The sequence below is a fragment of the Phaseolus vulgaris genome, chromosome 10, assembly GCF_000499845.2.
Source record: "Phaseolus vulgaris cultivar G19833 chromosome 10, P. vulgaris v2.0, whole genome shotgun sequence".
Lineage (NCBI taxonomy): Eukaryota > Viridiplantae > Streptophyta > Magnoliopsida > Fabales > Fabaceae > Phaseolus > Phaseolus vulgaris.
Window position 1 is genome coordinate 20,772,390 of NC_023750.2, and position 25,194 is coordinate 20,797,583.

At 51.6% G+C, this 25,194-nt stretch overlaps 1 protein-coding gene across 1 annotated transcript; it reads right to left on the bottom strand.

Annotated features, from left to right (window-relative positions):
- Positions 1-22,801: 22,801 nt before the first annotated feature.
- Positions 22,802-23,542, bottom strand: LOC137816519 (filament-like plant protein 1). The gene has a single exon (XM_068619695.1). The coding sequence runs from the start codon at positions 23,540-23,542 to the stop codon at positions 22,802-22,804; it is 741 nt and encodes a 246-aa protein (XP_068475796.1).
- Positions 23,543-25,194: the final 1,652 nt, after the last annotated feature.

Sequence of the window (25,194 nt, forward strand, 5' to 3'; positions counted from 1 at the left end):
GTGGAAGAGGCGGCGCCCGTCGAGGATGATAGTAGGGAACAGCCAGCGGCTAACGCCGTAGAAAGGGAGATTGGCGGCAAGACATTCAAGTTAGGAAGTTTGTTGAGCCCAGAAGAACAGGAAGGGGTGGCAGAAGTGATTTCGCGCCACCTAGATGCCTTCGCATGGTCCGCCTCGGATATGCCCGCATCGACCCCGATTTCCTGTGTCACCACCTCAGCATGGACGCCACGGTCCGCCCCGTGCGCCAGAGAAGGAGAAAGTTCAATGAAGAGCGACAGCAGGTGGTGAAGGACGAAACGCAGAAGCTGTTGAGGGCTGGCCACATCAGGGAGATTCAATATCCTGAGTGGCTTGCCAATGTCGTCTTGGTGAAAAAGGCGAATGGAAAGTGGAGGATGTGCGTGGACTTCACAGACTTGAATAAGGCGTGCCCAAAGGACTCGTACCCGCTGCCCAGCATCGACGCCTTGGTGGACAGTGCGTCCGGCAGCAAAGTGCTGAGTTTCCTGGACGCCTTCTCAGGGTACAACCAGATCAAGATGCACCCGAGAGATGAGAACAAAACTGCGTTCATGACTGAGACCTGCAGTTACTGCTATAAGGTGATGCCTTTTGGGCTGAAAAACGCGGGCGCCACGTGCCAAAGGTTAATGGACAAGGTCCTGGCGCCAATGCTCGGGAGGAATGTGTACGCCTATGTAGACGACATGGTGGTGGCGTCGCAGGATAGGGCGCAGCACATGGCGGACCTGGAGGAGTTGTTCGTCACAATATCCAAGTACCGCCTCAAGTTAAACCCTGAGAAGTGTGTTTTCGGGGTAGAGGCCGGTAAGTTCTTGGGTATTATGCTCACAGAGAGGGGGATAGAGGCGAACCCCGACAAATGCGTGGCGATTATCGCCATGCGAAGCCCGACGTCGGTAAAGGAGGTGCAACAGCTGACAGGGCGGATGGCGGCGCTCTCAAGGTGTGTTTCCGCCGGGGGAGAGAAGGGGCATCCATATTTCCAGTGCCTCAAGAGAAACAGTCGCTTTGCATGGACTGACGAATGCGAAGTGGCTTTCATTAAGTTAAAGGAGTACCTGGCGACGCCACCGGTCCTCTGCAAACCGGTAACAGGTGTGCCCCTCCGGTTATATTTTACTGTAACGGAGCGGGCTATCAGCTCTGTGTTAGTCCAGGAGCAGGACCAGAGTCAAAAGCCCATCTATTTTGTAAGCAAGGCATTACAAGGAGCTGAGACGAGATACCAAGCGCTGGAGAAGGCAGCGCTAGCGGTAGTGTTTTCTGCCAGGAGGCTCCGTCATTACTTCCACAGCTTCACGGTGGTGGTGATGACAAACCTCCCTATACAGAAGGTGCTGCAGAAGCCTGACGTGGCGGGAAGAATGGTGCGTTGGGCGGTGGAACTGTCAGAATTCAACATCCAGAATGAGCCTAGAGGATCCATCAAAGGGCAGGTATACGCAGATTTTATAGCAGAACTTTCACCCGAAGGTGAGCAAGAGGTGGAAGTGGGCTCGCAGTGGCTGCTCTCGGTTGATGGCTCTTCCAACCAACAAGGGAGCGGAGCGGGAATAGTCTTGGAGGGACCCAACGGCATACTGATTGAGCAGGCCCTGCGCTTCGCCTTCAAGGCAAGTAACAATCAGGCAGAATACGAAGCCCTGATAGCAGGAATGCTCCTGGCCAAGGAGATGGGCGCGCAAAACCTCCTGGTGAAAAGCGACTCCTAGCTGATTACGGGGCAGGTGTCGGGTGAGTTTCAGGCGAAGGACCCACAGATGGTGGCGTATCTGAAATACGTCCAGTTGTTGAAGGGAGCATTCAACGCTCTTGAGCTGATACATGTCCCGAGGGAGCAGAATGCCAAAGCTGACCTGCTTGCAAAGCTGGCCAGCTCAGGCAAGGGGGGTAGACAGAGGACAGTGATCCAAGAGACTCTCAAAGCTCCGCGTAGATTCGTGGAAGACAACAGGGTGGATGTCCTCCAGATTTATACAACAAGCGGAAGGCCGAGGAGTCATTGCTCTTTTACACAGGATACGCAGAGGGTGCCCCGCATCAGCACGTACGCGGATGTGCCCGAGGGAGAGCAAATGCAGGTATGCGTTTTGACCGAGGGAGACACCTGGATGATGCCCTACAAGCGATACCTGGCGGATGGGGCTCTCCCAGTAGACCCTGAAGAGGGTAAAAAGGTCAAAAGAAATGCCGCAAGATACACTCTGGTGGATGGGGTGTTGTTCAGGAACAGTTTCACTCACCCTATCCTAACGTGCGTAAGTGGCGACGAGTGCACCAGGATAATGGCGGAGCTACACGAAGGCATTTGCGGGAGCCACGTAGGGGCAAGGTCCCTAGCCTCCAAGGTAATACGCGCAGGTTTCTTCTGGCCAACAGTAAAAGAGGACTGCGCACGACACGCCCAACGGTGCAAGCAATGCCAAAAGCACGCCGACTGGCACAAGGCGTCGCCAGAAGAATTGCGATCCATATACAGCCCGTGGCCTTTCCATACATGGGGAATCGACATCCTGGGCCCGTTCCCACTGGCAATCAGGCAGATGAAGTATTTGATCGTCGCCATCGAATACTTCACCAAGTGGATAGAGGCAGAGCCCGTAGCACAGATCACTGCGCACAAGGTACAACATTTTGTGTGGAAGAACATTGTGTGCCGCTTTGACGTACCTAGGCGCTTGATATCCGATAACGGGACCCAGTTTGCCAGTCAGCAGTTGAGAAATCTGTGCGCTGAGGTAGGAATCAAACAAGTGTTCGCATCGGTCGAACACCCCCAGACCAACGGACAAGTGGAGTCAGCAAACAGAGTTCTGCTGAGGGGGTTAAAGAGAAGGTTAGAGAAAGCCAAAGGGGCGTGGAAGGAAGAGGTACCAAGGATCATATGGGCATACCACACCACGCCCCAATCCTCTACCATGGAGACGCCTTTCAGTTTGGTGTACGGGTCGGACGTGATGATTCCGATAGAAATACATGAAAGTTCACCACGTTTTCAAAACTTTGTGGTGGAGGAATCCAATGAAGAAAGGCGGGTAAACCTGGATCTACTAGACGAGGCCAGGGAAGAAGCCAGAATAAAAGCTGAAGCGATGAAGAGAAGAGTAGAGCGGCAATATAGCTCTAAGGTAAAGCCGCGACAGTTTCGGATCGACGACCTAGTGATGAGGAAGGCCCACCCATACGAACTGGAGAATAAGCTGTCTCCCAAGTGGACCGGACCCTTCAGAGTCACTGAGGCTAAGGGCAACGTTTCGTACAGCCTAGAGACCTTGGATGGAGGTCCTATCCCGCGCAGTTGGAATGCAGCCAACTTAAAATTTTATTTTAGTTGACTTATGTAAGCAGCCATGTAACAATTTAGTTGAAGGGGACACTCTTTTTCCCTCTCGGGGGTTTTTTAATGAGGTCACCCGAATAAAAGAAAAAACAAGTTTGAGAAAAAGCCGTGCTTTGGTTTTCAGCCTTTACTTTTCTTCGATTGAAGTAGTGTGAGGCGTCGCCAAGTCAAGGCGTCGCCTAGGTGAAGGCGTCGCCAAGAGAAGATGTCGCCAAGAGAGAAGGTGTCGCCAAGAAGAAAGGCGTCGCCAAGAAAGAAAGTGTCGCCTGAGTACAGGCGCTGTTAAGGAACGTGAAGAAAGAAAAGCGCACAATATACGAAACGTATGCAAAGTAAAGCGGCGTTGCAAAAAATCAAGTATGGTATAGAAAAGTTGATGTTACAAGCAATGTTCGATACAAATGGGCGTAATGCGGTTAGGGCATATATTACAACTCATGCAAATCACAAAAGAGCCATTTTTCAGTGGCCATCGGAGTCAGCACTGGAGGAAGACAAAGCCCTGATCCCAGCCCACAGAGCTCGAGTAAGTCGTGTCCTCCTTTCTTGGTTTATTTTCGAACCTGCACCAAGGGAGATAAATGTGTCAGAGACACCATGAAGCAAGACATAAACAGATAGAAAGCAACAAAGGCCGAAGTTTCTAGGGCAGTGACTCTTACATATGTACTTTTCAAGAGTTCCAGCGTTGAACTCCAAGCTGATCAAAGTGGCAGAGTTAAAACCTCCCGCCTCAGCAAGAATCCGGCAAGCTATTTGATCACTTGGAGCCAGCTTCTTGAAGGGTTTGATTTTGAGGGCCCTCGCCTCTCTCCCCCAGTACAGAGGAAAACCATCCAGAGCGGTGGGAACGAGGTCAGTGCAGCAAATCTTGAAGAACCGGCCTTTCCACCCGGTGAATGAGTTTTGGAAGGGGGTTAGGGGAACTCTCCCAGGAACATTGCTGAGAGTTACCCAGAGGTTGTGCCTTTGCCTCTTCACCTCAAAGAAGTGAAGAAAGAGGTCAACCGAGGGTGCACAACCCGGAAACCCGAAGAGGATGTCAAAGGCTTTGACAAAGGCCCAGCTGTTGGGGTATAACTGGGCCGGAGCGGCATTGATCTCCGTCAGCAGTTCCTTCTCGAATCGGGAGAAGGGCAGGAACACGCCGATGGTCTTGAAAACCACCTGGTAAAAGTAGAAGAAGGGGACCCCTTCGTTGGCCCGTTCGTCTCCACACACTGGCTCCCCTAGAGTGCAAGGGAGCACAGCAATGTCTTCATCATGCCTCCTCGCGAAGGCACGTTGGTCATAGGAACATGAATCCCCTTTGTGTTCCCTTATGGCCCTGGTAGCGAGTAAGCATGAGCATTCGTCGAGAAGCTCACTCGAAGCCCAAGGGTACAGGTCCTTGGGATTGACCCTGGGGGATGTAGCATGAGAAGACATTTTTTAACAAGATCAGGGATTGTCAAAGGCGTATGGCCCGCCGGTAACGCAAGAGTCGAGCGATGGGAGCGAACGCTGGAAGAACCCTTCGTGAGAAGAGAAAGGGTGCAAGAAGTAAGGGTGCAAGAAGTAAGGGTGCAAGAAGTAAGGGTGCAAGAAGAAAGGGTGCAAGAAGAGAGAGTGTAAGTAGGGTACGAAGAGTGCAGAAATGATGAGAACAGCTTCAGAGTTTGAAGAGTTAAATAAAGCGGTTAGAGCGCCAAACGACGCAAGTAGAAGTATGGCAGTTAGAGCATTGAACGACGCGAATGGATGCACCGCACGATCGAGCCACGTGGCAGCAGATGGAAGGATGGCCCTGGTATCCCTGGTTAAACTCAGAACACGTCGTATCGACAGAATGCCCAGTGGTACGATGCGCCGTCGAAAGTGGATCAGGGGCACAGTAGGAGTCAGGATCAAATCGAATGACTGAACGTCCCATCAGCCATACAAGAAGCGCCATGAGGATGGCACGGGGAGAACCTTGAGCTCTTCGCTGTCCCTAGGCGTCAACCAAGGCCAAGGTCAAAGTCAATGTCAAGGTAAGGACGACGCCCAAGGCGACGCCAGCATGAGACGCCCGAGGCGTCGCCTGGAAAGACATAAAGGGCGACGCCAGCGTGAGACGTCGCGGGCGTCGCCCACCAAAATATCAGCGAGGTTGCCTCCCCGATACCCACAGGTAGGAAAGACTGTGGAGGGAGACGAAGTCGAAGAGGGCAAAGTTAGTTACTAGCGTCACCTCCCCGATACCCACAGGTAGGAAAGACTGTGGAGGGGGATGAGACCGCCAAAACGCCAACGAATCACTGACAGGGCGTTCCCCGATACCTATGGGAAGGAAAGACCATGGAGGGAACGACCCCCCCCACCAAAACACTCGGCGTTTTCAGACACCCGAGGACGACACGGCGTTGCTGTAGCAGGCCTCTCCTTAGGCGTGGGCGTCGGGCGTTAAGGGTCAAGGAAAGGACCGTTTGGGTGTTAGAGATACCCCGTGGACGATACGGCTCCACTAGGTGAGCCACTCCATGGGCGTGGGCACTGGCGCGTGACCTTTCCCGAGCATACAAGGCCGCCCAACGAAGTGAAAGAAGCGGGTATAATACGAGCAAAACAACCAAAGCACGCGAAGGCAAAGAATGAGAATAAAATCACACAGGCAGAATTCTATGTCGCGAGGACACGAAAGTAATCATACAAAAACCCAGAGTTGTAACAAGCGTGCAGACAGTTCAAAGAATTACAAATTTATCAGAGAAGGTTAAAACAAGTATAAAGGAATGGGCTGATGATCGAGGGTGGCGGCTCAATCGTCTATCTCCAGAGGCACGACCTTTCCATCGACAATGTGGTGAGTGGAATCGCAGCTGGAAATGTCGATCCCCGGGTTCGTGCAGACTGCTTGAGCCAGAGCTTCTTGGAATCCCTCCTCGAAAGTACCCGCCATCTCCTGGATGAGGGTCTTCTTGTCCTTCTCTAGTTCTCCAATGATGGTGTCCCCGGAAGCCACCTGCTTCTCCAAAGCCTCCTTCTCCACGCGGAGTCGGTTGACCTTGATTTGCAGTTTGTCGTAGTCCGCCCGGAGAAGGCCCATAGCTTGGGTCTGGGACGTCATTTCCCCTTCCATCCGCTCCATTGCGCCAGTTTGCTCACAACAGCGGGCCTTCAAGTCCTTTTGAACTTTTTCGTAAGCTTCGACTATGTTTTGAAGGCTCGTCACCTGAACTTTGAGGGCGACTTCCCGGGCGTAGAAGCCAGTCTGGAGCTCCAACGCCTCGGCTAGTTGTCCCTCAGCTTCTGCTTTGAACTCTTGCGCCTGCTTCAGGAAGGTTTGGTAAGCTTCGTTCTGGCATCCCAGGGTTTTCTTTTCCTCCTCCAGAGCAGTTACCCTTGTTTCCAAGGTCTGGAGGGTTTGAGCTTGCAGGACAGCATTTCTGGCCTGGGCGCGCCATTCAAGGGCCACCGCCAAGAAGGCCCCCAAGTAGAAAGGCATGCCTTCCTTCCTGTCGGTGCCCTCTGGCATAGTTCCGCCACTGAAGCCCCTCATCAGATGCATGATTGGAGGAGGGATAGCGATGAGATCGGGGGCGGCAGCGACGGGAGCAGGGGAAGCAGAGGCTCCTACCGGTGGCGGGGGCGGGGGCGGGGCAGACTCAGCGCCTTCGCCCCCTTCCTCTTGGACTGTTGTGGGGGGAAGTGAGGTTGCGCTTGGAAGGTCGTCCATGAAGGGATTCCCTCCCTGGGGCGACGCCTCTAGCAGAAGAGGAACCCGCGCAGATTTCCTCCTCTTGAAGGGTGCCACACCTTCCGAGTCCTCATCATCCGATAAAATCTCCAAGACCCGTTTCCCTTTGTCAAGGGGGGTTGGAGCAGGCGACGAGGCCGCGGCTAGGGGAACGACGGCGATGGGCAGAGGAGAGCCGGGAATCTGAAGCGCCTCGGAGCTATGTGGAGATGACGGAGATGAGCTTAGGGGGGCTTTGGTGGTGATCGGAGGCGGCGGTGACAGAGTTGGTGGAGGGATCGGATCAGCAGCAGGGGCGGAGGAGGCGCCCGCCTTGGCGGCACGAGCCTCCTTCATCGCTTTCGCCGGCATCATCCTTTTGGAGGTGTCCATCACCGATCCTACATCGAAATAGACCAAGCAGCAGAAATCAAGGCCAAAGCAACTATACAAAATTACAAAGCGCATACATGCGTGAGATGCAAGCAACATGACACCATGGGAAACAGGGGGAGGAAGTCGTGGGAACAAACGTCCGGTAGCAGGGTGTTCACAGCAAAGGGGAGAAGGGGAGAGTCTCCTTACCAAAGTATGTTGTCAGGGCGTGAGCATTGTATTCGCTAGCAACAAGCTTCAAGGTATCAAAAACGATCCCCAGCCCAGCCAAGGCCTTGCTTACCTCCCTGTCAGTAGGAGATAGCTCTTCCAGGGCTTTGGCCCTAAGCAGCTTAGGGCGCTTCGTCCAATAGAGGGGAACGCCGTCCAAGGCTGTGGGGTCGTGTTTGGCGCTGCACACTCTAAAGAATTTCCCTTTCCAGTTTTTGTAAGAGTTTTAGAAGAGGGAGAGGAGGATCCTACCCGCGATCCCGGAAAAGCTTACCCAGAAGCTTTTCCCCTGCTTCTTCACTTCGAAGAAATGCAGGAAAACGTCTACGGAGGGAATGATGCCCAAGTGCCCGCAAAGGATTTGAAAACCCCTTACGAATGTTGGGATGGAGCTGGGCGGGGGCGGTATTGATTTCGGTGAGGAGTTCCCGTTCAAAGGGGGTGAATGGGAGACGCACCCCTACGCGTTTAAACACCATCTGGTACATAAAGAAGAAAGGGTTCCCCTTTCTAGGTCTGTCGTCCACGCAGACAGGTTCCCCAGGCCTGCCGGGACGGACGGATATGTGGGCGTCGTGAGTGCGGCAGAAAGCGTTAAAGTTATACAAATGGGGATCCCCACGGTGAGCTTCCAGGTTCTGGAAGGTAGTCAGGCTGGTACACTCGTTCAAGAGCTCGTCGGCGGCCCATGGGTAGTAGGCTTTGTAGTTGGACTTGGGGGTCTTGGGGGAGGAATCAGGCTCCGCGTTCGTGCGCGTCATGGTGTGAATAAATAGCTGGAGAAAGAAGAGAGGAAAAAGGTTTTAACAAGTGTAGCCATGACAGGAAGGGGAGTCAACCCCAGGAAACATCACCCACGCGAGAAAACCCAGAAAGAAGGAGAAGGGAACAGAGAAGGAAGGAGAAGCGGAAGAACGCAGTAATGCATGAACGTCAACAGTCCCAGGCAGTTCAATAAATCATACAATGCGACGAAAGGGAAGAGTCGTGAGTATTCAAAAATCATACCTTTGCTGTCAAAGTGAAGGCGGAAGAAGAGCACAGGAAGGAGAGAACAGCAATTGCAGAGAAAAGGGGTTTGAAGACGATGAACAGTGCAGAGACGCAAAGGGAATGAATGTAACAGTGGGGTGAGCGCGGGGTTTGGGGGTAACTTGAACGTTACATTTGCAACCCAAGAGGCGCTAACTAAGAGCCGTGAGATCGTGCCACGTGTCAAAGGATCAATCGCCCAAGGGAAACGCAAGGGTCTCTAGAGGCTGGCCGTGCGATGGGCGACGTGGCGCGCGATCAAGGGTAGCCCCAAAAGGTGTTATTCTCCCTGTTTCAGAAGATGTCCAATCAGTCATTAAGAGCGCTCCTATGGTTCAGAGAGTGTCACGTCAATAATTCGAGAATTGTTGAGTCAGCAGGGAGCGACACATCATCAGGGTGGCACGTGGACGGTGTGGGCGAGGCCTTAGTCTTTACGCTGAAGACAAGTCTTCGGCTTAAGACTGGGGGGCTTGTGTACCATCCCGTACCCGGGCGTTGACTAAGTCAAGGTCAAAGTCAACACCAGGGGTCAAAGTCAACGCAACGCATTGCCTAGGTGAAGAGACGCTAAGTGCCAGCGTCGTCAAGAAGAGGCGTCGCCAAGGGAGAAGGCGTCGCCTAGGTGAAGGCGTCGCCCAACCAGGGCGTCGCCAGATCAAACATTACTAAGGCAAGGCAATCACAGTGTGGTTCCCCGATACCCATGGGTAGGAAAGACCATGGAGGGAGCGATGCCGTGGGAAGGCCTCAGGTCCCGATAATCCGGGGCAGTGATAAAGAGAAGGAAAAGGTGGCTTCAAGGCCATAGTGATAGCACCAGTGTAGGGCAGCCTGACTCGTGAAGTACCCCTGCCGCCCCAGAGACGCCTTTGGGACAGATACGACTCAAGAGGAAGGTCACGCCCAGGGTAGCCGGGTGCAGGGTACGAGAGGAAGGCAGATACGCTCTCAAAGTAAGTGACTAGATGATTGGGGGCATGAGTTGGCACCCAAAAAGTCACCCCTTGCGCAGTAGCACTCCCAGGCAGGAGGGCTCGCACGTAGAAACGTCCCCAGATGGGTCATGGCGTCGTGGGGTCCTCCACGTGTACGACAGCCAGGTCAGAATAGAAACACCCTTTAGTCAGGTACCAGGTAATTAAAGTCACTCAATACAGTTTCCGTTTCGAGCATTCAGTTAGTATAATGGCTCCCAAGCGTTTCAACGTCTTAAATGCACTACGTTTTCTAATTAGACACGCTGATTGAGTGCGTTACATTTGTGATTAAAGGCGCTTTAAGGCGCTTTAAATGCTTGGGTAGTTTAAATAGCGCTGGGAATGTTGGGAACGGGGTTCGAACTTTTGGCAAATTTTCCAGAGACACTCTAGTTGCTTGCTCGAGCCTTGAGGTTACGCACAAGGGACTAGGGAAAGATTGTTTGCCAGAACGAGAATATACACACAATACACAGTTCTTTTTACCACCTTCGGAGTGCCATACGCGGTGCTCAAATACGGAGGTGCACAGTTTTGGTGTTTCTTGCTGGCTGACTTGAGCGTCTGAGTGCAAACGGCCGCTAGGGCGCCCTTTTGTCCTTTTTTTTGCAGGAATCCACAGGTAACCAGTGGGAAGGAGTCCCTAGCTGACGGTTGAGGTCGCGCACGAAGATGTCCCAGTCAACCGGACGGAACAACCGCATTCGTAAATCCTTTTTTACCCTAAATTTTGAAGCGCGCCACACACAATTTCAAACTTTATTTCTCGTCTTTGCCATCGTTTCGCGATCGCACTCTGAGTTCGTCTCCTTCTGCTGCATCTGCATTCCATTTGTGCAATGTAAGTTTCTTGAACTCTCTTTCTTCCTCTTCATCTTCACAAATATATGCATAAATGTTTTTCGTTTTTCTTATATATGTATTTTTCCTTGCATTGGTGGTCTCGAAGCACTATTTCCTTGGCTTACATTCGTTTTTCTTACATTGTTTGGTTTCTCGCATTGCTCAGTACTCTTTCATTGTCTTTGTGGTTTCTTGTGGATTTTTTGGTTTGCTCCATTGCTGCTTCCCTGTCCGCCATCGCTTCTGCTGCCGCCACCGTTGTTGGCGCTCCCGTGACTCTTCATCAACGTTGGCTTCACACCAGATTGACGATGTTTTAAAATTTTTAATTTTTTTTAATGATTTGGCATATACAAGTGCGGTTAAAGCAAATAACCGCACTTGTAAATGGTATTTATAAATGCGGCTATATAGCCGCATTTATATTTCTTGATTTATAAGTGCGTGTTGATCAAATGCGGCTATAAAGCCGCATTTATATATTTGAAATAGCCGCATTTGTTTTATGTTTCTACACTAGTGTGAAACGTCACCTCGGTGCACTATTCACGTCCCATCACTCTAGCGCCACATAGGTCACCGTGGGCAATCACTTAGCCTCTTCATTGAAACAAGTTACAACTCGAGCATGGGGGGCTTGTGTACTGGCCAGACATCAGACATCGAACATCGGTGACCTGATAATAATGGTGGGCCACGTAAGTTGGGCCCCACGAAGAGTTTGAGTTAACATGAGTTAACACCCAGATGCCAGATAGACCTAAATCACGAGAGTATCATGCATGGGGTGTGTATAGTACATTCGGGTACGACACATACAAGTGTTCCCTGGAAGCGCTAAGGCGCGTAAGGGTTACGGTTTCCAGGGAAAGACTGCATGCATGGCACGTGAATAATTAAGGCACCCATAGAACAGATGGTGTCACAGTGTTGGTACATGAGTTGGTATCCTGACAGCCATGCTGTTAGAAAGATTGAACTCTAGAAGAGGCAAGTCTTGTGTCGCGGTTGCACTAAGCTTGTGCTACGCATCACAAGATGACTCATCAGTAAACCCTAATTCCACTTAAGGAAAGATCCTTGAGGGATGGAGAAATTGACCTAATTACAACCTATATAAAGGGTGGTAAGAACCCTAGAAAGGTACGTCGTTTCTAAGACTGAAACTGTTTTACATACTTATTGTTTCTTAGCCCAGTACTGACTTGATCGTCAAAGTGCAATCAACAGGTAGGGCCCCCTCTGTTTCAACGGAGCCACTCTCAGCTACCTAAGGAGAGAACGGAACCACCAGGAGATAGGAGGAGCCACCATCCGCCTTTGAAGTCAATGGCGACTGAGTCAACCGGCAAGAACAATAAACAAGCATTATAAATTAAATGACAATACCAATCATCAATCAAGAACATAATTTTGTATTTAAATATCACCTCAATACACAATAATTTGAACATATTACTCCCAATCCCAAAGGGTAGAATTAGCCACTCATGGTTGCCACTACAAGCATGGAAAGCAAGAAAAGAAGATCCAAGATGTTTCTCCTTGAAGGTTGCCTCCTCTAGGATTTCTAACACCTTCTATTCTCCCAATTAAATGTCTAGGGTTGTGCCTCATGCCTCAAATTTAACCTAGTTGGGCTTGGGCTAAGTGACTTCTCACCTGGGCATGATTGAGCTTGCCTGGGCGATTTTGACGAAAACAAACCTGATCCGATCGGTCATCGGTAGTCGATGACGTCAGCAGCAGAGAACCACGTGGACCACTCACAGGGTGACACGTGGACCAGGTGACAAAGAGATCAGGGAGGCGATCGCCAAGAGCGGTGATCGGGGGTCAGTAATCAAGTGACCACCGACAGCGGCAGAAAGGTCAGAGGACAGATCACCCAGAACGGTGGTCAGTAGCCAAGTGGCCACCAACAGACCAGTTCCCAGACTAACGCCTGGGTGCAGAACGCGAGAAGCAAATAGAGCACTGATCAGTCATCGGGTGCATTGTCATCGGGGTCTCGTGTTACACGCAGTTAAACTGGGACTGAGGTTCCCAGCGAGAGCGTTACACATGGACCTCGCATGAGCACATCTCAGGGAATCGCGCACGAGAGTGGCCTGAGGGAGCTAGTAAACCGATCAGTGATTGGTGACTCCCTCAACCCATCACGTGCGTGACGGGTAAGCCGTCTACGCAGAGGGCAACGCTTGGTGAGTGTGCCTAGACCGGCCACACCTGGCGTTCTCCTGAGAGTATGCGATTTGCCCAGATGAAAGAAATATGCTAAGTTACTCCGCAAGGGAATAACTTAGCACACAAAGAGAAACGCTAGAGCCCTTCCAGTAAGTGACACGTGTGTGGGTAGATGTGAGTCGCATGCCTCCACGTGTCATTATCTGAGAGGGGTGCGGTCCAGATAAAGGTGCACTCCGTACCGCTAAAGGTACAGACAAGCGCAGCCAAGCGCAGAGACGCGCGGACACGCACAGACACCCACACTCTACTGATTCTGGAGGTACATTGTCTCAGAAAAGCATAACAGGGTTCTGACACATGCCAGAAAAGCATAACAGAATTCTGTTAGTTCCAGAAGCAGAGAGAGACATAAAAGAGAATCAGGGAGAGATTGAGGGGGATACGAAAAATAGAGAGCAAGAGTTTTTCACACACACTACTAGTTTTCTCATTTGGTGGTTCTGTGGTCTAACTTGATCGTCGGAGTGCAAACGGCTGCTAGAGGCGCCGTCTGTGTGTTTTGCAGATCACGTTTGGAGATTCAAGAGAAGGTTCTGAGGGTGATTTTGCAGAGAACGCAGTCGCGTAGACGGGACAGAGAGTGCTACAAAGCGATTCCTCCACGTTCGAGTTTCCGGCAGGATCAAAACCCAACATTACTAGAGTGATCTCGCTTGGACGAGATTGGGCTTTCTTGGGTGAGATCCTCTAGGAGCTTATGGCTTGGGCGAGTGTTGGAGCATTCCAACTTTCCCTTTTTAGCTTTGTCCATTCTTCTTTTGCCCTTGCATCTCCATTTTTCCCTAGAATCTTGAAATTAACACAAATTTGGGAATAAATCGTTCTTATTCAAATTATAATCACAAAATATGTAAAAAGGTTTAAATTCATAAATTACGGGTTATATTATAATTATTTTATCAATTAATATCCATAAGTGCTTGTATTTTAATATGAAATATTACTAAAATATGACACTTATCAGCTGTGTAGGAAGCTATTTAACCAATCATGTAGTACATAGTTACTATAAAAAGAAATGCAATTATTAGTTGTACCGCCCAGGTAGTCGGAAGTGATGACGTGGCAGCAAGCTATTATATAGGCGTGTTGAACGGGGCACCTGGCTGGCAGAAGGGAAGGAAGTCGGGGGCCTCGTGTAGTCGCCAGTCATTAAGTTGGCGTGCTCCGACCTCTAGCATACCTAAACCGACGGTCACCAGGTTTGTGATGAAGTCGCCGGATGCGAACCCAGACGACCAAGTGATCAGAGATCGCTGAGAGGAGGACATCGCCGAAGGATCAGGAAAGCTTGTTCCAGGCTTTTGAAGTAGAGGATGAAGTTGTCAGATGGTCATTCCCTAGCTAGCCAGAGGTCGAGGTCGGGGAACAGCTTACCCGGGCATGAACGATGAAGCAAGTGAAGTAGATCATGATGGCGGCCGGCGAGACCACAGGGAAGGTGTGTATGATGACACCCGTACTCGCCACGCAGAAGAGATCACGCTCCAAGGCAGTTATGCGCTGAGTCGCTTCCTGCATAAGTAACTTAGCCGAAAGCCTGAAGAGTAAGAGGTGACGCCCAAGTCAAGGATGCTCCAGATAGAGACACGTGTACAGCTGGATACGAGCCACGTGTCCAGATGTGTAACTGTCAGGAGAGAGAAAATGCACAGGTATATAAGGAATCCTAACGAAATTCTGAGGTACGCGCGTTTTAGAATACTTCTTTTACGCTTGCGAGAACTTGAGTGCGCTGAGAGAGAATTTTGCACGGTTCCTGAAGTTCTTAGTTTTCTCTTAGTATTTTGGTGGTTCAGTCGCTGACTTGGGCGTAGGAGCGTGATCAGCCGCAGCGGCGCCGTTCTGTCTTTTGCAGGTTCTTGAGGTGAATCAAGGCGAAGGACATCGCCGAAGGATCAGGAAAGCTTGTTCCAGGCTTTTGAAGTAGAGGATGAAGTTGTCAGATGGTCATTCCCTAGCTAGCCAGAGGTCGAGGTCGGCGAGACCACAGGGAAGGTGTGTATGATGACACCCGTACTCGCCACGCAGAAGAGATCACGCTCCAAGGCAGTTATGCGCTGAGTCGCTTCCTGCATAAGTAACTTAGCCGAAAGCCTGAAGAGTAAGAGGTGACGCCCAAGTCAAGGATGCTCCAGATAGAGACACGTGTACAGCTGGATACGAGCCACGTGTCCAGATGTGTAACTGTCAGGAGAGAGAAAATGCACAGGTATATAAGGAATCCTAACGAAATTCTGAGGTACGCGCGTTTTAGAATACTTCTTTTACGCTTGCGAGAACTTGAGTGCGCTGAGAGAGAATTTTGCACGGTTCCTGAAGTTCTTAGTTTTCTCTTAGTATTTTGGTGGTTTAGTCGCTGACTTGGGCGTAGGAGCGTGATCAGCCGCAGCGGCGCCGTTCTGTCTTTTGCAGGTTCTTGAGGTGAATCAAGGCGAAGGACATCGCCGAAGGATCAGGAAAGCTTGTTCCAGGCTTTTGAAGTAGAGGATGAAGTTGTCAGATGGTCATTCCCTAGCTAGCCAGAGGTCGAGGTCGGCGAGACCACAGGGAAGGTGTGTATGATGACACCCGTACTCGCCACGCAGAAGAGATCACGCTCCAAGGCAGTTATGCGCTGAGTCGCTTCCTGCATAAGTAACTTAGCCGAAAGCCTGAAGAGTAAGAGGTGACGCCCAAGTCAAGGATGCTCCAGATAGAGACACGTGTACAGCTGGATACGAGCCACGTGTCCAGATGTGTAACTGTCAGGAGAGAGAAAATGCACAGGTATATAAGGAATCCTAACGAAATTCCGAGGTACGCGCGTTTTAGAATACTTCTTTTACGCTTGCGAGAACTTGAGTGCGCTGAGAGAGAATTTTGCACGGTTCCTGAAGTTCTTAGTTTTCTCTTAGTATTTTGGTGGTTCAGTCGCTGACTTGGGCGTAGGAGCGTGATCAGCCGCAGCGGCGCCGTTCTGTCTTTTGCAGGTTCTTGAGGTGAATCAAGGCGAAGGACGGAAGCTAACACTGCGCAAAGTCGATCCAGATTTGACGAGGCAAGGCTCTTGCGTCCTGGTCAACAGGCAGGATCATCAGGCGCCCACCGTGGGGCCTGTAAAACCTGTCCCCATCCACAGCGTGAGTTCTTGGAGTTTCTGCAGTTTCTGTGTGGTTGTGTGCTGGTGCAACCATTTTTCGCCGTTCATTCAAACTTTGTTCTGTAAATTTGTGTTTTCCACCGTTCGTTCGAAGTTTTGTTCGGAGAATTGAGGTTTTGTTTGTCGCTCTTTTTGGCCTGCTAAGTTTTCATGAGAAAGATGGGAAGCAACCGTTCAAGTCCAGTCGTGCCAGTTGCTGCTAAAGGCGCCATGATTGTGGCGCAGATGGTGGAGATCATGCGTGCGCTGCAGGCGAATGTAGAGGCCTCGCGCATAGAGCAGGCAAAGATGCATGAGGACCTAGTCGCCTCTCAGGCCAGGAATGAAGAGCTCAGCAAAGTGACTGAGGAGTTGCGCCAAGCTCTTCAGGAGCAGAGAGGGCGCCCAGTCGCTGAAGAGGTCGCACCGTCGTCGCCACCTCGCGTTTTCCCCATGCCATTTGCTCAGGCGATCACAGACACGCCTATCCCTGCGAGTGTGGTACCCGTGAAGGCTACTTTCACCGGCGTGGAGGATCCTGAGGCACATCTCACCACGTTCCACACGCAGATGATGCTGTCAGGAGGCTCGGATGCTGTGTGTTACAAAAATGTTTGTTAGCACGCTCCAGTGAACAACGCCTACAGGTCACATAACCAATTTCCAGCAGTTTTTAAAGTTTTTCGTCGAGCAGTACATAGTGAACAAGGCGCCACCTAGGGTGTCTTATGACCTGTTCGACATAAGGCAGTACCAGGGAGAGTCCCTCAGGGACTACTTGAATCGCTTTGGAGTGCAGATGGTCCGCTCGCCAGCCAAGGACGAAGAGATGCTGGTATACGCCTTCAAAAAGGGCGTGCTGTCGGGACCTTTCTGCGAGGCACTGATCAGGGCTCACCCCGCCACGTTTGCTGAGGTTAGGTGACTTGCGGTGGCCCACATCGCCGATGAGAGTGAGGTCGCCGAAAAGAGAGGGAGCGTGGCCCCCGCTAGGCCATGTGCCCAGACCAGGATCCAGCCACAGAGGGTGCTGGAGAAAGCGGCGACCAAGAGGGATCAAAGGACCCGCCATCCTTAAGATCAAAGGAAAAACAAGGGCAGGGGCCCAGGGCGCCCCAGGGAGTACAATCGCCCGCCAAAGCATAAGTTTCTCATGGGGTTGGTGGACCTGATCGCCATCCCCAATATAGCAGCCAGGCTCAAGGCACCCGAGAAAGTGGGCGACAAGGTGTTGGGACCAAAGCCAGACGCCTGGTGCGAATTCCACCAGGGTTTTGGTCACACCGTGGATTCATGTTTGGCATTGGGATACCAACTCGACGACCTGGTCAAGAGCGGTTTCCTGAATGATTACCTGCTGGACAGGAGAACGGGGGGCGCGTCGAGCTCCCAGCCGGCGGGTGGTGAGGCTTAGCAGCATGAGATGCCCACTCATGGAGAGATCCACACCATCGCAGGAGGTTTCTCGGGTGGTGGATGCACCGCGTCACAGAGGAAGAAGTATGCGAGGTCTGATGACGGTGGACATGTTCGAGGACCACTCGCCAGATGTGGACATCACGTTCACAAGGGAAGATCTTAGGGACGTTGTGCCTCATGACAACGATCCTATAGTCATCTCGCTTGTCACAGTGGGGAGGAAGGTCCACAGGGTTCTGGTGGACCAAGGAAGCTTGACAGATGTGATGTTCTGGCCGACTTTCACACAGCTGCAATTGCCCCTTGACCAGCTGAGGCCCTATGGAGGGTGCTTGTATGGGTTCGCTGGCGATCAGGTGGAGGTCAGGGGGTACATAGAATTAAGAACCACATTCACGGATGAGGCGGGCTCGAGGACGGAGAAAATCAAGTACCTCGTCGTGAATGCTCCTTCAGCATATAACATTCTGTTGGGAAGACCAACACTCAACAGAATAGGAGCTGTGCCTTCAACCAGGCACATGAAGGTGAAGTTGCCGTCGATGGAGGGGGTGGTGATCACCATCAAATCTGACCAGAAGGAAGCGAAGAAATGCTATGAGAATAGCCTCAAGAATAAGAGGTCAGTGAGCTACATCACAACGACGCTGCCACCCGGTGTGAAGCCCAAGCCAACAGAATGGCGAGTCGCTGACGCGGCGATGGAGGTGGCCACCGGAGGCGATGCCACCATGCTGGATGCTGAGGCTGAGGGAGAGAACGCCGATCGGGAAGAAGAGGCGAGGAACCGCCCAGAGGAAGCGAGGGAGCTGGGAATCGCCAGGGCGGTGATCGCCAGGAAAGCTAGACCCAAACCCGTCGAGGAGTGGCTCGAAAGGGAGATCGGGGGAAAGGTCTTCAAGCTAGGAAGATCCTTGGAGGCTGAGCTCCAAGACCAGATCGTCGAGGTGATAGAGCGGCATCTGGATGCTTTTGCATGGTCTGCTTCAGACATGCCGGGAATCGACCCCGACTTCTTGTGCCACCATCTAGCAATGGACAACCAGGTCAGACCAGTGCGACAGAGAAGAAAGAAGTTTAACGAGGAGAGAAGGCAGGCGATCAGGGATGAAACACAGAAGCTCCTCGCTGCAGGCCATATCAGGGAAGTCCAGTACCCTGAGTGGTTGGCCAATGTCGTGTTGGTGAAGAAAAGCAATGGGAAGTGGCGCATGTGCGTCGATTTCACTGACCTAAACAAGGCTTGCCCAAAGGATTCGTATCCTTTGCCAAGCATAGACGCCCTGGTCGACAGTGCTGCAGGGTGCAAGTTGCTGAGTTTCCTGAACGCCTTCTCGGGGTACAACCAGATAAAGATGCATCCCATGGATGAAGAGAAGACCGCCTTCATGACCGAGAGATCGTGCTACTGCTACAAGATGATGCCCTTTGGGCTGAAGAACGCGGGGGCCACGTACCAAAGGTTGATGGATAGGGTACTTGCACCAATGTTGGGAAAGAATGTGCAAGCGTACGTGGATGATATGGTCGTGACCTCGCCGGAGAAGAGCAAGCACGTTGCGGACCTGGAGGAGTTGTTCACCACAATCGCCAAGTTTAGGTTAAAGCTGAACCACGAGAAGTGCATTTTTGGCGTGGAGGCAGGGAAGTTCTTGGGATTCCTCTTAACTGAAAGAGGAATAGAGGCCAATCCTGATAAGTGTGCTGCCATCTTGGCGATGAGGAGCCCGGCTACCGTGAAGGAGGTGCAGCAACTTACAAGTCGGATGGCCGCCCTGTCTCGTTTTGTATCGGCCAGTGGAGAGAAAGGCCATCCGTACTTTCAGTGTTTAAAGCGGAACAACAAGTTTTCCTGGACGAAGGAGTGTGAAGAGGCCTTCGTCAAGCTTAAAGAGTACCTGGCGAGCCCGCCGGTTTTGTGCAAACCGTTGGTGGGAACCCCTCTTAGGTTGTATTTTGCTGTGACTGAGAGGGCGGTGAGTGCGGTGCTCGCCCAAGATCAAGACCAGGCTCAGAAGCCTATTTACTTCGTCAGCAAGGTGCTGCAGGGCCCGGAGGTGAGATATCAGGCCTTGGAGAAAGCTGCACTGGCTGTGGTATTTTCGGCGAGGAGGTTGCGCCACTATTTCCACAGTTTTACAATACTGGTGATGACCGACTTGCCCATCCAGAAAGTCCTGAAGAAGCCTGATGTAGCTGGGAGGATGGTGAAGTGGGCGGTGGAGCTGTCGGAATTCGATATCAACTATGAGCCCCGGGGTCCGATCAAGGGGCAGATTTTCGCCGATTTTGTGGTCGAGCTCTCGTCAGAAGCAGCACGAGTTGAGGGGAATGATTTTCGTTGGGTGCTCTCGGTGGACGGATCGTCAAACCAGCAGGGTAGCAGTGCCGGAGTCATACTGGAAGGGCCCAACGGTGTGCTGATTGAACAGTCCCTGAGGTTTGCCTTCAAGGCCAGCAACAATCAAGCAGAATATGAGGCGCTGATCGCCGGAATCTTGCTGGCCAAGGAGATGGGAGCTAGGGTGCTGATGGCTAAGAGTGACTCGCTGTTGGTCACGGGGCAAGTAACAGGCGAGTTCCAGGCCAAGGATCCACAAATGGCGGCTTACCTGGAGTATGTGCAGAAGTTGAAGAGTTCCTTTGTCTCCTTTGAAGTGGTGCATGTGCCCAGAGAGCAGAATGCCCGGGCTGACTTGCTAGTTAAGCTCGCCAGTTCGGGCAATGGGGGTAGGCAGAGGACGGTGATCCAAGAAACTCCGAAGACGCCTAGGGCATTTGTGGCAGACCACCTGGTTCTTCAAATAAGCAAGTCGACGGAGAAAGCGGCGAGGAGTCACAGGTCTTTGACTCAGGAAACCTTGAGATCGCCGAGAATAAGAGCATGTCGGGGGGAGAGGGTGAACATGACGCAGGTTTGCATTACGCATGAGCCAGACACGTGGATAACACAATACCAGCGATGCCTGGCAGATGGCCTTCTCCCGCTGGATCCGACGAAGGCTAGGAAGATAAAGAAGAACTCCAGCAAGTTCACAATGATTGATGGCGAGTTGTATAGGTTTGGGTTCACACACCCACTCCTGGAATGTGTGCACGGAGAGAAATGTACAAGAATTATGGCTGAGCTCCATGAAGGGATATGCGGAAGTCACGTCGGGGGTCGAGCTCTGGCCGCAAGAACCCTCCGTGCAGGTTACTACTGGCCAACAATGAGGGAGGACTGCAAGAAGTATGCACAGTGTTGCAAGCAATGTCAGCAGCACGCCGATTGGCACAAAGCGCCTCCAGAAGAGTTAAAGTCGATTTACAGCCCTTGGCCGTTTCATACGTGGGGGATCGACATTCTGGGACCTTTCCCATTGGCGATCAAGCAGATGAAGTACTTGGTGGTGGCAATAGAATATTTCACCAAGTGGATCGAAGCAGAACCAGTAGCCCAGATCACCGCACACAAGATTGAGAGCTTTGTGTGGAAGAACATCGTGTGCCGGTTTGGTGTGCCTAAGCGCCTGGTGTCAGACAACGGGACTCAGTTTGCAAGTCACCTGTTGAAGAAGCTGTGCGAAGAGGTGGGAATTCAACAAGTATTTGCATCCGTCGAGCACCCTCAGACAAATGGCAAAATAGAGTCCGCCAATCGGGTATTGCTAAGAGGCCTGAAGAGAAGGCTAGAGAAAGCCAAGGGATCGTGGGCTGAGGATGTACCCCATATAGTTTGGGCGTACCACGCCACCGAGCAGTCAGGAACCCATGAGACCCCGTTTAGCCTGGTCTATGGATGCGACGCAATGATTCCAGTGGAAGTCCAGGAGACCTCGCCGAGATTCCAGAACTTTGTAGCGGAAGACTCGAATGAGAAAAGAAGGTGAATCTGGATTTGCTGGATGAGGTCAGGGAGGAGGCGAGAGTAAAAGCCGAAGCAGTGAAAAGGAGGATTAAACGAAGGTATAACTCGAAGGTGATGCCAAGGCAGTTTAAAGAACGCGACCTGGTGATGAGGAAGGTCCACCAGTACGAGATGGAGAACAAGTTGTCGCCTAAGTGGACGGGACCGTTCAGAATAACCGAGGCGCTCGGGAACGGCGCTTACCGCTTAGAAACATTGGAAGGAGGGGCGATTCCTCGCACTTGGAATGCCACGCACCTCAAAGTTATATTACAGTTGAAGCTTTGTAAGTAAAAACAAACACGAAGAGTTTTGCAAGCTTTCTGTTAAAACAGTTTAAAGGGGGCACTCTTTTTTCCCTAAGGAGGGTTTTTAATGAGGCCACCCAATAAAGAAGAGTTTTCAAAGTTTAAAGTATTTTAGATTGCATGCTTGTTGTTACGAAAGTTTTAGAGAAAGACCTTGTCACTCGTATGTGATTTAAGGCAAGTTTGAAGATATGCTCCATGATTTCTAAAAAGTTTTTAAGTCCCCATCGCTTTTCGGCAATCGGCGACACAGTTAAAGATAAAAGTCCTCATCATCTTTCGGCGATTGGAGGCACCAGCAACGTTTAAAAGACCTCAACGCCCTTGCGCGTCCTGAGGCGAGAAAGAGATAAATTCGTCCTCGACTTTGTGCGAGTGCAGGCGAGAACAAGTTAAAAGTCCTCAGTGCATCCAGGGAAGAGGAGATGTAATCCCTGGGCAAAGTAGAGGCATCAGATAAAGACCTTCTCGCCCTCGAGCGAGTTCAGGCCAGATAAAGACCTCCTCGCCGTCGAGCGAGTGCAGGCGAGAAAGAGATAAAGTCCTCAGTGCATCCAAGGGGGAGGAGATGTACACCCTGGGCAAGTTGAGGCACCAGAAGTCCTCAGTGCATCCAGGGGGGGGGAGATGTACACCCTGGGCAAGTTGAGGCACCAGATAAAGACCTTCTCGCCGTCGAGCGAGTTCAGGCAAGATAAAGACCTTCTCGCCGACGAGCGAGTTCAGGCAAGATAAAGACCTTCTCGCCGTCGAGCGAGTTCAGGCAAGATAAAATCCTTCTCGTCTCGAACAAGTTCAGGTACAGTGTGGAGGGTGGAAGAGGTTTAAAGGATAGCTAAGGTAGGTTCAAAGAGAACGCCTAGCTATCCGACTTATTGTTCTGAAACTCAGGGAGGTAGAGAAGGATCCGAAAGGCGCCTCTACCCCCAGATGAAGGAACAATAGCCAAGCTATGAAGGAAAAAGGAGGCTTACATCGCCGGGACCCTATGGCGATCAGAAGAAATTCAGGCGATGGCAAGAGTAAGGGCCCATTTCGATGGAGCAGATCAGTTGATAGTTTGCTCGGGTTTGAAGCAGTAAGGAAACGATTGAGCCCACAGAATCGGTAAGTTAATTTGTTTAAGCGGTTTCTACAAGGAGAAGCAAAGGAGACCATATGCGGAAGCAGAAAAATTTATAATAAAAGTTGTGCCAGTTCGAATACAAAGGAAAGAAAATTACAAGTAAAGATAGTGCAAAAGGAAATAGGCAGATAAGTCTCAGGAAATAAGTGATGGAGGGAAGCGGTTAATCTTCAGAAGGCACGATCTTCCCATCCACCACTTCATTACATATCGACACCATGGAGAGGTCGAGCTCGGGGTACTGGCAGGCGACTTGCTCCAGGTTGGCGTCGAATCCGGCGGCAAGGACTTGGGCGGAGCTCAGTTCAAGCTCTTCATTTTTTTGTTTGAGCCCCTCGATTTGCTGCTTCAGCTCGTCAGCTCGCTTCTTCAGTTCTTCAGTTTCCCCACGAGCCTGAGCAAGGTCGTCAGCAACCTTCTTGCCTTCGCCCCACGCCTGGGCCAGCTCTGCGGCAATCCTCTCGTTTTCCTCTCGAGCCTTGGCGAGCTCGTCCACGGCGTCGTCCCTCTCCCTCTCGACCATTCCAAGGAGAACCTCCCGATCAGCCGATCTCTTCTCAAGGTTCTCCACCTTGGCTGCATCCGCTTTCATCGATGCCTCCAAGTTGGCCACCTTAAGCCTGTAAGGAACCAGCTTGCTCTCCAGCTCGATTTTCTCTTGAGCTAGGAGGTGCAGCTTCTGGCGCAGATCGGAGGCCTCCTTGCGCGCAACCCTCAGCTCGGCACTCATGGCATCCTCCACCCTTGAGTGATCAATCTCTGCCATCATGAGGTTGCAGGACAGCTTTTCCGCCTCGATCCTTATCAGGCGATTCTCCTCCTGGAGCGTGGAGATCTCGTCCTGAAGTTTTTTGTTGGAGCTCTTCACAGCCTTTGTTATGATTGAGGGGAGGTCCTCTGCCATCATTTTAAGTTTAGCTGTGAAGGGCCCCCAGATTTCTTTGACCGCGGGGGCAGGCTTGCAGCTGCTGTTGGTGGAGGTGCTGAGGGAGCCTGGTGCTGACTCTCACCACCACCCTCTTGAATTGGTTGATGAAGTTGGGCTTCCTGGCGTGGTGGTGAAGTGGGGGACTCGGTTATGAGTATTGGTGAGTTGTGAGCGCCTTCATCCCCACCTGGTGCAGCTTCAGCGATTGAGGCAATTGAAGGAGGACCCTCTCCAGCAGATACGAATGGCGTGGAGGCACTAGGAGGGTTCTCCATGAAGTTGGGCTCGTTGCCTTCAACCGCAGGAAGCGCAGCTGCCAAGGGTATTGCTTGGACCGGCGGTGTTGGTGTTGGGAGAGCGGGTGGTGAAGAAGGTGCCACCCTTTTCCTTTTGGTAACGAGGCCGTCCTCAGTCGCCTCATCATCCTCATCCTCGTCTTCTTGAACCACTTGAGGAGTTTTCCTCTTTGGTTTCCTTAAGACGAGCTTCTTTCGTTGAGGGGCGGGCAGTGTCTCTGGAGGAGCTGGGCCTTGAGGGGGCGATCTGCCCTGGGCAGCGGCGATCTCCACCACCGAGTTGGGCACGGTTTGAGAACCCGACGCCAACTTGTGAGTTCGGGCGAACGCCCTCAGTTCAGCTAATTTACCTTTGTCCAACATGAGATCTGCACAGGGTAAAAATATACAAGTAAGCGCAGAGGCAAAAGCGAAATATACTAGTACGTGTGCGAATGATACAAACAAATGGTGCATGAAATAAAAACCAAGCCCAGTGCGCAACAAGCAGGACGCCCAGTAATAGATAACAGAGATGCGCAATCAATTCCAACACAAGACAAAAACCTAAATGTCGAGGTAAGTGCTAACCTATGTGAGCTTCGAGTTGGCCCTCGAGGAACTCGAAGGAGATTATTGCGGAGGTGGGAAAGGTAATGTTAGCAGCTGCTACTCTCTTCCAGAAGAGGCATAGATCCTTGTCCAACTCGCCCATGTTGTCAGGACTTCTTGGCCTTCTGAAGTTTTCTTTGGAGTCCTTATTTCCCTTGTTTACCCAGTACAAGGGAAAGCCATCGAGCAGCGAAGAGTCTTGATCATTTTGGCGCACTTGGACGAACTTTCCTTTCCAATCTTTGTAAGATTGCTGGAAGATTGAGAGGATCGATCTCCCAGCAATCCCGTTTAAGCTCACCCAGGGGCGGTCTCCGGGATTCTTGGCCTCGAACAAGAAAAGGAAGACGTCTACCGAGGCCGGAAGTCCCAAGTGCGCGCACATGATTTGAAACGCCCGCACGAATGCCCAGCTGTTGGGATGGAGTTGGGCAGCGGCAATGTTAAGCTCGGTTAATAGTTCCCGTTCAAAACGGGTGAAGGGAAGCCTGAGTTTCACCTTCTTGAAAAGGGTAGTGTAAACGAAGCAGAACAACTCGCCGTTGTTCCCCTTGTCATCCGCGCAGATTGGCACGTCAAGAGGGCAAGGCAGCACCATTAGTTTATCGTCGTGCTCCTTGTGGAACGAGAGGTTGGGTTCGTCCCCTTTCTGCAACCGTAGCACCGCCAGCGCAGAGTTTACTGAAGAGGTCTCCTTCAGCAAAGTTGGGGTGGCCCACGGGTAGACTTTCTTGTAGTCTG